At 40.1% G+C, this 10816-nt stretch overlaps 1 protein-coding gene across 1 annotated transcript in view; it reads left to right on the top strand.

Moving 5' to 3' along the window:
- ADAMTSL3 (ADAMTS-like 3) overlaps positions 1 to 10816 on the top strand; it is a 465021-nt gene that overhangs the window by 149823 nt on the left and 304382 nt on the right. The window contains exon 5 of the mRNA XM_006870947.1: positions 6405 to 6641. Coding sequence (XP_006871009.1) covers positions 6405 to 6641 — 237 coding nt within the window. The remainder of the gene's footprint in view (positions 1 to 6404; positions 6642 to 10816) is intronic.

Here is a 10816-nt window from a genome sequence, read left to right as displayed (position 1 = left end):
CGTAGAAGAATTAATGCCTTTGAGTTATGGTGTTGAAGGAGAATATTGAAAGTGCCATAGGCTGCCAAAAGAACAATAGATCCGTTTTGGAAGAAGTTCAGCCAGAGTGCTTCTTGGAGGCCAAAATGGCCAAACTTCGTCTCTCATACTTCGGACATATTGTCAGAAGGGATCAGTCTCTGGAGAAGTATATCATGCTTGGTAAGGTGGAGGCTCAGAGAAAAAGAGGAAGACCCCCAGCAAGATGGATTGGCAAAGTGGTAGCATCAATGGGCTCAAGTTTGGCAACAATTGTGAGATTGGCCCAGGACCGGGCAGAGTTTCATTCTGTTGTACATAGGTTCGCCATGAGTCAGTACTGACTCAATGGCACCTAACAACAACAGGATGACAAAACTGATTAATTCTCATGTTAGGCTTTTCCATACCCCTTCTTTGCATGGTCCCACCCCACTAGGATCCCATATACCTTATTTGCATTATTAACATACTATGCACTTCCTTTGATGGGTCACAAACACCTCACATTCACACAAGCCTGTCCAGTTATCTGGAGTCCTGCTGTGGTGCTCTGAGTTAATGACCTGGACAGCAAAGTCTCTTTGACCCGCAAGGTCGATGGTTCAGGCTCACTAGATGCTCCTCGGTAACCCTATACAGGGTTGCTATGGGTTGGAACTGACTTGAAAGTACTTAACAATAACAAGAATCCAGTCATCTGGTAGAAGTTGTAAAGACTAGTGCTATATGGACCATATTGAGTAATTCCTTTCTCTGCCATGTAAATACTGTTTCAATGTGTTTATTGCTTATAGACGCTACATTTCCAATAAGAAATTTCCAACAACCTTTCTGAGCAACAATGATGAATTGTATTTTTTTGTGTTCGCCACAGCAACTAATGTAGGGTAAGACCCATAAAGTGTATTTAATAAAGTAAGTGTTGTCTTTAGCTTAATTGACATGGAAAAAAAATGCTTAGAGTAAGGAAAGCAAAAGAATGTTTGGAATTCAAACTTCCTAAATAAATATCTACTGCACTATTTAAGACACAAGCATCCTTATCTTGGATTAGGGCATGGGACGCAGCTAAACCAGACTAGGAAGTCTTACTGTTGACTCTGGAAGAATGCCAAGTAGATGAAAGCACTTAATGTAAGTAGTTAATGTCCCCAAGATTTCTAGAAAGTAGTATCATATAATGGAATGCTTGCTAATTTTGGAGTCAATATGGACTTTGTCACATCCTAGTTGTGTGTCTTTGGGCTTGTGCCTAAAGAATTTCTAAATCACATTTTCTCCATTTATGAAGTCAAGGTAGTGTTAATCCTGACCTACTTTAAAGGTGATGGGAACAAAGACAGTGTTCTACATCCTACTTTGGTGAATAGTGACTGGGATCTTAAAAGCATGAATGGCCATTGGGGGTGCAACTATTAGTCTCTCCCTGTTCGGTCAAAAAAAAGAGTGATGAAAATAGAAGACACTTGGAAGCAAATAATCCAGTGGACAAATGGACCATATGAATATCATCAGTCTCCATGGTCCTGAGACCAAAAGAACCAGATGGGGGTCCAGCTACCACTGCTAATTGCTCTGAAAGGGGGATCACATTAGAAAGTCCTGGGTGAAGTGAAAGAAAATGTGGAACAAAATTTAAAGCCATGAAAAGACAAGTCTTACTGGTCAGATAGAATCCTAAGACTATGAACCTTGGCCACCTTCAGGTCTGGCACTGGCTCAGTTTTCAGCCAAGCAATGGATAGGTTCATAGGGAAACACCACTAATGAGGTACATACACCATGGCATAGTCAGTCAACCATTTGAGATATAAAGGGCCACATTTACCTGCAGACAAAATTCAGAAGGGATGGGAAAGAAGGAGTGGAAACCAGAAACTCAGGAAGAGGTGGGGTAAGGGGATGCCACATTGAGGGAACAGCAATCATTGAACTGAAATGAAGTGTATGATTTGTTGGTTGTAAAATGGATGATTTGCTCTATAAACCTTCACTCAGTTCACAACAAAAAGTTAAAACAAAAACAAAAGTTGGTGGTAAAAAGAGAATGCCAATGAAAATCCCTGGTAAACTAGAAAGTAGTATCCAGCTATAAGGGTGTCTTTTGAGTCCTGGTGTGGCACTGTAAGATAAGCAGTACATCAAAAGGTCAGTTTGAACTGCACGGTTGGTGGTTCAAATCCACCAGCTGCTCCTTGGAAAACCTATACAGAATCCCAAAGAGTTGGAACCGATTCTATGGCACTAAACAACAATAACAACAAAGGTGTCTTTTATCATTAATAATGAGCTCTAGTAGTGTAGTGGTTACGAATCGGGCTGCGAACTGCAAGGTCAGAAGTTCGAAACTATCAGCTGTTCCATGGGAGAAAGATGAGGCTTTCTGCTCCCAGAAAGATTTACAGCCTCGGAAACCCTGTACAGGGTCGCTATGAGTCGGAACTGACTCCACAGCACATAACCAGCCAATCAGCCCTGATGGCATAGTGATTAAGCATTTGGCTGCTGACCAAAAGATTGGCAGTTCTAACCTAGCAGGCACTCGGCAGGAGAAAGACAAGAGTCTACTTCTGTAAAGATTGCATACTTGGAAACCATCTGGGACAACTCTACTCTGTCCTATAAATTTGCTATGAGTTGAGATTGATTTTTGATGGCAGTGGGTTTAGTTTTTTTCTTTTGTTGGATGTAGTAGCTTAAAAGAGGGAATGAATCTTTACAGCAAGGATCATTCCCACCCCCTCTGTACGCACAGTTGACAGGGATGAACAACTTAGACATTGGCTACCAGAAATTGGGTGGGGGAGGGCAACAAAGGTACAAAGTGACTGGCTTACAAGTTTCAAGAGGGAGCTTAGTTTCAGAGGGTGCGGGGAAAGGTAGAATCTCCACTGAGTGGTTTCCAACCTGTCTAGGTGGGGCTGGTGAAAGGAGATTGGGATAAGACTCTTTTGGTTCAATAGTGAATAATTGCTATTAGAACTGATTGTGAATGTTGAAAATGCAAAGGTAGACATTTTGTAACAAAAGGAAGGGAGTGGTTGATCTTGCAGTCCAGGAGCGGAGGACTCTGGGACCATCAAGTTAGAAGAGCAGATTATGGGACCCTATCCAGAGAAGCAGTGATGCCAGAGATGGAGGCAGAGACGATGATGTGGAGAGATGGAGGAGGTGGGGACTCTAAACTCAAGGAGTGGGAGAGGGGTTATGTGCAGGCGGCCTGGGGACTGGCGTGCAGGGTTTGGTTGTTTGAATGGTTGTATATTCCTGAGTGCTTCGCTGTACATAAAACAACAACAACCAACAAAAAACCCAGGGATTGGAAGCAAATGCTGTTGAATGATGATGCATGGAAGGTATTGAAATCATTGCAATGAAACGAAATACTATAGGATGAATTTAAAGCTGATGCTCTCCCATGTAAACAATCACTCAATTCACAAAACTTATTAAAAAAAAAAAGTTTTGAAGAATTAACACAAAACACCATACATGAAAATATATTAAAAGTAAAGAATAATAATTTTAAAATGCACCTGGTACATTGATGTATGTTTTGCTGTCTGTTTCCATAACAACAAAATAAATAAAATAATATGAATGAATGCTAATTTAAAACCGTAGAATTTTATTGAACATTTATGATGGGCAAACATACATTTTAGAAAATCAGACTGCCCAAATGTGAAAGAGATGTTTAGAAAAGGGCACTCTTGAGAATAATATTACCTTTCTGGAGGGCAGTTGGGCAATATTTTGAAAAGCCCTCAACTTCCACATATCCTTTGACTCAGAACTTATATTTCCAGAACCTTGTCCCTGGAAAAGCATTGATGATTTGTGTAAAGATTTAGGTTCCAGAATCTTAGTTATCTTTTTTTTTTTAAGTTTTTTATTGTGAATTGAGTGATGATTTACATGGGAGAACATCAGTTTTATACTCCTTGTTTCATTGCAATAATTACAATCCCCTTTGTGCATCATCATTCAACAGTATTTGCTTCTATTCTCTCTGTTTTGTTTTTGTGTGTGTGTGTTTTGTTGTTGTTGTTTTGGGCGGGGGTTGTACCCCATAAAACGCAGGAATATATAATCATTTAAATAACCAAAGGGCACCTTCTGCAAGCCTGCTTCCTGGCCACCAGCAAACAGTCTTTCTCTTTCCATGAGTCTGGAGTCCTCATCTGCTCTCTCTCTCCATGTCTTCATCTCTGCCTCCATCTCTGGTGTCTCTACTTCTCTGGAGAGTGTCTCACATTCCACTCATACTCTCTTGATGGTCCTAGGGTCCTCTGTTCCTGGAATGTAAGATTAATTACTCCCTCGTTTATGTTACAAAACTTCTGCCTTTACAGTTGTAACAGTTGCAATTAGTCATGATAACAACTACTCACCATTGAATGTAAAGAATCTCATCTCCATTTCCTTTCACCAGACCCGTCTAGACACTAGGAAAACCATTCAGTGGGGATTTTACCTTCCCCTGTATAATGTGAAACTAAACTCCCTCTTGAAAACTTGTAAGCCAGTCACTTTTTTCCTTTATATACCCTACCCCCCAATTTTACGTAGCCGATGTCTAAGTTGCCCTTCCCTGTCACCCCTGTGTACAGAGGTGTAGGATGAAGACTTCTTTCCTCTCAGTTGGTTTTCTTTTTTTAAAATAAAAACTATTTTTAAAGTTTTTATAATGAGCATTGTTAAAATTGTATGGATGCCGTATTTAACCTCTTTTGACTTCACAAGGGGGAACTCAACATCAGTTAAGGTGGATTCCTAGGAGGTAGAGGTCAGACATGTCTCCATCCTCCAACCTTCTTTACCAAGTCTGACACCAGTTGTTCCTCTCACTACACTCTGCTGCTCTGCTGGGTTCAGTAATGCATTGCAGTGGCCACACAGAACTCACAGACAATACTCATGATTATAGGGTTTATGGGAAGTTAATAGGATCAGAAGTGCTCAGGATACAGGTCTTCTGGTAAGTTGTACAAGAACATCTCTCTTGTTCTTGACCTTTTTCCACATGGGCCCTTGGCCTCTGCCCTGCTCAGGAAACCTTGCAAAGCTTCTTTAGTGTTTACAATAAATACCCAAAGGAGACATCATCCTGATGTAAGCCTCGCCTGGAAGGTGCTCAGTTCTACTTCCTTGGGTAGGCAAACCTATCCTGCAATTAATTTCCTGGAGGCACCTCACTCCTCAAGTGAGCTCCCTGTCCAAAAGCACTCAGCTTTACTCACTCCATGGGCCTGGAAGCCTGCTGCTCTGTCTTGTGCTCTGGCTCTTGTTGGCTGTTACCACCCCACCCCCACTCCTCTGAAGTACATCTGGCATCACAGTTCTAGCTCCTGAATCAAATAAGCTTAGTACTCAGGGATTTCAGGGTCTAAAGGACAGTCCTCTTCTGGATCTTCTTTCTTGATGGTAGGTAGCCCCTATCTGCTTCTGAGATGGCTCATTTTAAGCCTAGTAGGATAACAAAAATTGACAATCCTTTATGGGTAGTTCAATCCAGTCATTTGGTGTGAGTTACAAAGACTATGACTAGAAGAGTCAAGCAATTCACAGCACCACAAGCATTTATTAATAAGAGAAAACAATATAAAAGAATCTATTGCCTTTTCTGTATCTATTTTCTTACATTACAAATTTTATATGCCAAAAATAGATTTTGAAAATTAAATAAAATTTTTGTCAACCATCAATTTTAATCCTCTGGAAATATCTGGTGGGACATATTGATAATTTAGTAAAAACAAAAACAAGCAAACAAAAAAACCTTGAGTCATCAAGACATATACCAACATTTTTAAAGCTATTATGACAGTTCCCTAGGACATTCCCTCAGAATTTATTTGCTCTTGTTTTAGATGGATTTCATTAAGTTAGATTGTCTACTTCTTATCCTACAGGCAGTTGTTGTTCTTGTTAAGTGCCATCGAGTCATTTCAGACTCATAGTGACTCTATATAGGGTTTCCAAATTTGTAAATATTTATTGGAACAGAGAGCCTCACCGTTCTCCTATGGAGCAGTTGGTGAGGTTAAACCACGTACCTTGTGGTGAGCAGCCCAGTGCTTACCTTACAGTGCCACCAGGACTCCTTCCTAAATATGATAAGCTTAACTTATCTGCACAAACTATCTGGGTGGAAGAGTGATCAGGACAGTTGAGATAAACCTCTGTGTAGACCACCATTGTGGAGGTCTCAGCTGAATCACACAACTATAGATTTGGTGGTGAGCTAACAGAACCATGAAGACATGGGATGACTCCCATGAGAGAGCCAAATAGGATCTGATCTTGTGAGATTCTGCTCAATTTTCCTTTGGCCCATCTTATTGGGTGATGTGTGTGTGGTCCTTCTTCTCTGCCCCCAGGACTGCCCTCCGGATGCAGAGGATTTCAGAGCCCAGCAGTGTTCTGCTTACAATGATGTCCACTACCAAGGACGCTACTATGAATGGCTTCCAAGATACAACGATCCTACCTCCCCATGTGCACTCAAGTGCCATGCTCGGGGACATAACTTGGTAGTGGAACTTGCCCCCAAGGTACTGGATGGAACTCGTTGCAATGCAGATTCCCTGGACATGTGCATCAGTGGCATCTGTCAGGTAAGCCACATCTGCTTCTGGTGCCCCAGGTTCAAAGATTGCTGTGCCCATTCTTAATAAAGAGAATCTGTTTCTTCTGGACTTCTCCTTGCAATGATGAAATATTATCTTTGATAATTATAATATAAAAATATTTTAGGGACTGTTATCAGGCCTTATAAGTCAGGGCTTATAAATTCTATTTGTTTAAAATAGTGTATGTTTTACTTGGTTCCCATGGATGGAAGAAATGATTTGTAGCCAGCTGGTAATTATAAAGTTGGCAGTTTGAAGCTACTTGGTGAAACTGTAGAAGAAGGCCAGGTAATCTACTTCTGTAAAGATTAAGTCAAGAAAATGATGTGAAGCAGTTGTACTCTACAACACAAGTGAGGTTGTCATGAGTTGGAATGTACTAGAAGGCAATGGGTACAGGGACATTTTACCAGTGTCACAATTTCTTGTGGTTCCTTTAGACCATTGCTTCTACAACTTAAAAGTGCTTTACAGCCAACTGAAGAGCTTATTTGAAAAATGTTGGGTCTCAGTCTCAAAGTTTCTGATTCTGTAGGTCTGAGGTAAGGTCAAGAACTGCATTTTGAACAAGTTCCAAGGTCTTTCTGATGCTTTTGGTCTAGGCACTGTACTTTGAGAACATTTACTCTGGAAGGAAAATACTTGATAGGCTCTCTGAGATTCCATAACTAAATTTAATTCATCTGTGGGTCTTTGGAAAAGAATACTGACTTATTTACTGAAAAATTAGTATGAATTCATTCCAGCACATTTTTCAGAGTGTATTTCTAGAGCAATGAATGAGGTATAAATCCCAATGGCTTGTAATGGGTGTGGAGGATACAGAGGAATTACGACAGATGCTGAAGACTCTGGGAATGGGAGGAAAGGGTTAGGATTGCACTTCCATTGTATTCATCGCTGAAAAAAATTTAAATGAGCAAACATTCTATTATTCTACCTACCCTATTCTTTTTTTCCCCCCAGAGTTATGTATTTATTTATTTTATTGTGAATTGAGTGAAAGTTTACGTGGCACATCATTAGTTTTACATTCAACAAAACATATTTGTCACATTGCAATGATTACAATCTCCTCCATGGACTATCACCAGTATTTACCTATTCCCACTTTTCTTTTTCTTTTTTAAATTTTTTATTGTGAATTGAGTGATAGTTTACATGGGGGAACATCATTTTTATACTCATTGTTTCATTACAATGATTACAATCTCCTCTGTGTATCATCATTCAACAGTATTTGCTTCTATTCCCTCCAAGTTTTTTGTTTGTTTGTTTGTTTGTTTATTTGTTTTTTGTGGGAATGTACACAAAAACACTCAGGAATATATAATCATTTAAATAACCAAAGGGCACATTCTTCAAGTCTACGTCCTGGCTGCCAGCACTTACTACGTAAGTATAGGTCAAGTTCATCAAACTGTAGCAACTTACACTTGTTTCCTTTATAAAAAAAAAAAAAATTTGTTTTTAAATCTTCCTCTAGTCGAGTTCTGATCAAGCCATCAAAGTTAGTTCAAGCGTGCCTACCCTATTCTTAAAGTCATAATTGAAACAGCAGTAACAACAGCAAATAACCACCAACAGAGTACCAGGAACTATCAGCTGTCTCAAACTTGTTGTTATTGTTAAGTGCTGTTCAGTTGGTTCTGACTCATAACAACCCTGTATAGGACTTCTGAGGAGCACACCTTGTGGTTCTCTGTCCAGTGCTTATCCTACAACTCCACACACTCAAAAGGAAAGCTTGATCTTATTCCTTAAATCAGTGTCTCCTTTTTCTGTCCCTACTCTAATAAATGAAGTTCTGGTATGATGCTGTAGGGTAAGCACTGGACTGCTAACCACAAGGTGAGTAGTTCAAACACATCAGTCGCTTCTTGGAAACCTTATAAAGTATCGCTATGAGTTGGAACAAACTCTACAGAACTTAACAACAGCAACTCTATAGTAAATGGTCAGTTGTTCATCTGATCATTTGATTCATTCTTGATTCTTCTCTCAACCCAAACATTACATCCATTGCCTAGTTATCCTCCAGTGAATCCATCACCACTGACTTGTTTCCTAATCAAACCCCCATCACTCCATATACAATATGTTTACAGCCTCTTTCTGTTCTCCCAGCTTCTACCATTGTCCCATGAAACCCATTCTCCACACAGCAACCAAAGTGATGAAATTAAACTGTAAGTCAGAGCTTGTTCCTCCTCACTTCAGAACCCCTCAAGGACTTTTCACAGCCTTGATGGTGAAATCTAGGATCCTTGCCTGCCTTTTCAGGCTCTCCTGGCATACTTCCCTCTTCACATTGTGTTTCCATGTCTTCCAAAGTGCCAGATTCTTCCCTTCTGTGAAGGCTATTTCAGCTGCCCTTTACTCATGCTACCAGTTACCCTTATTCATTGTTACAGTGTCAGTTCTCATCACTTCCTTAAAAGGCCTTCTGTGATTCATTCACCTAAATTAGGGTTTTTGGTTCTATTTTAATACCCTTGTATCATACATGCACAAGACCTTTTGAAAGTGTTGAAAAGCAAGGATGTCAACTCCAAGACTAGGGTGCCCCTGACCCAAGCCATGGTATTTTCAGTAACCTCATATGCATACGAAAGCTGGACAGTGAATAAGGAAGACCGTAGAAGAATTGATGCTTTTCAGTTATGATGTTGGAGGAGAATATTGAAAGTGCCATGGGCTGCCAAAAGAACCAACAGATGTGTGTTGGAAGAAGTTCAGCCAGAGTGCTCCTTGGAGGCCAGGATGGCCACACTTTGTCTCTCATACTTCACACATATTGTCAGGAGGGGTCAGTCACTAGAGAGGGATATCATGTTTGGTAAGGTGGAGGGTCAGAGGAAAAGAGGAAGACCCCCAGTGGGATGGATTGGCCAAGTGGCAGCATCAATGGGCTCAAGCATGGCAACAATTGTGAGATTGGCCCAGGATTGGTCGTGTTTTGTTCTGTTGTGCATAAGGTTGCTGTGAGTCTGTACTGACTTGATGGCACCTAACAACAACAACATCATACTATTATTTCTATGGCTACTTGATTTATGCCTGTCTCCCACACCAGATTGTAAATTCTTCAAGGACTAGAATCATGTGTGTGTTGCTCATTGCCATATCCCAGAATTTCTATGGTACCTGGCCCCATAGATACTCCTCAGCGAAAACTGGTTGAACAAATGAATTCTATCTACTGTGAATGCAGAGGCTGTTCAGTTCTGGCTTTTATTTCTTTTGCAACCTCTGGTTTTGAATTTTCAAATGCTAACTTGGTGTCTCTTAAGAGACCCCACAGATTCTTCCACTTCAATATGTCTTCTAAATAAACTGGCACCATCCTACAAAGTAGATGTAGAGTTAACAGTGAAAAAGCAAATGGAGTAAAGCTCGTGGGAGAAAAGCCCACGGGACCTTCATTTGCTGATGGGGCACAACTCAAAACGAAGAGAAACAGCTGTAAACATCCATTGAAAATCAGAACATGGAGTATACGAAGTACAAATCTGGAAAAAATGGAGGTTGTCAAAAATGAAATGGAACGCATAAACATTGATATCTTAGGCATTAGTGAGCTGAAATGGACTGGTCTCAGCCATTTTGAATCTGAAAACAACATGGTTTACTATGTTGGGAATGGCAAATTGAAGAGGAATGGTGTTGCATTCATCATCAAAAAGAAAATATCCAGATCAGTCATGAGGTACAACACTGTCTATGATAGGACAATATCCATGCGCCTACAGGGAAGCCCTGTTAATACCACTATTATTCAAATTTTACACACCAACCGCTAAAGCCAGTGAGGATGAAATAGAAGAATTTACCAACTTCTTCAATTTGAAATCAATCAAAAATGCAACCAAGATGTATTGATCATTACTGGTAATTGGAATGCAAAGGTTGGGAACAAAGAGGAAGGATCAGTAGTTGGAAAATATGGCCTTGTTGATAGAAATGATTCTGGAGAACGCATGATAGAATTTTGCAAAACCAATGATCTGTTCATTTTAAATACCTTCTTTAGACAACATAAGAGACAATTATACACATGGACCCTACCAGATGGAATTCATGGAAATAAAATTGACTATATCTGTGGAAAGAGACGATGGAAGAGAGCTCCATATCATCAGTCAAAACAAGGCCAGGGG

Source organism: Chrysochloris asiatica, unplaced genomic scaffold (assembly GCF_000296735.1).
Source record: "Chrysochloris asiatica unplaced genomic scaffold, ChrAsi1.0 scaffold00156, whole genome shotgun sequence".
Taxonomy (NCBI): Eukaryota; Metazoa; Chordata; class Mammalia; order Afrosoricida; family Chrysochloridae; genus Chrysochloris; species Chrysochloris asiatica.
Note: the sequence above shows the minus strand (reverse complement) of the source record. Positions and strands in the feature narration are given on the sequence as shown.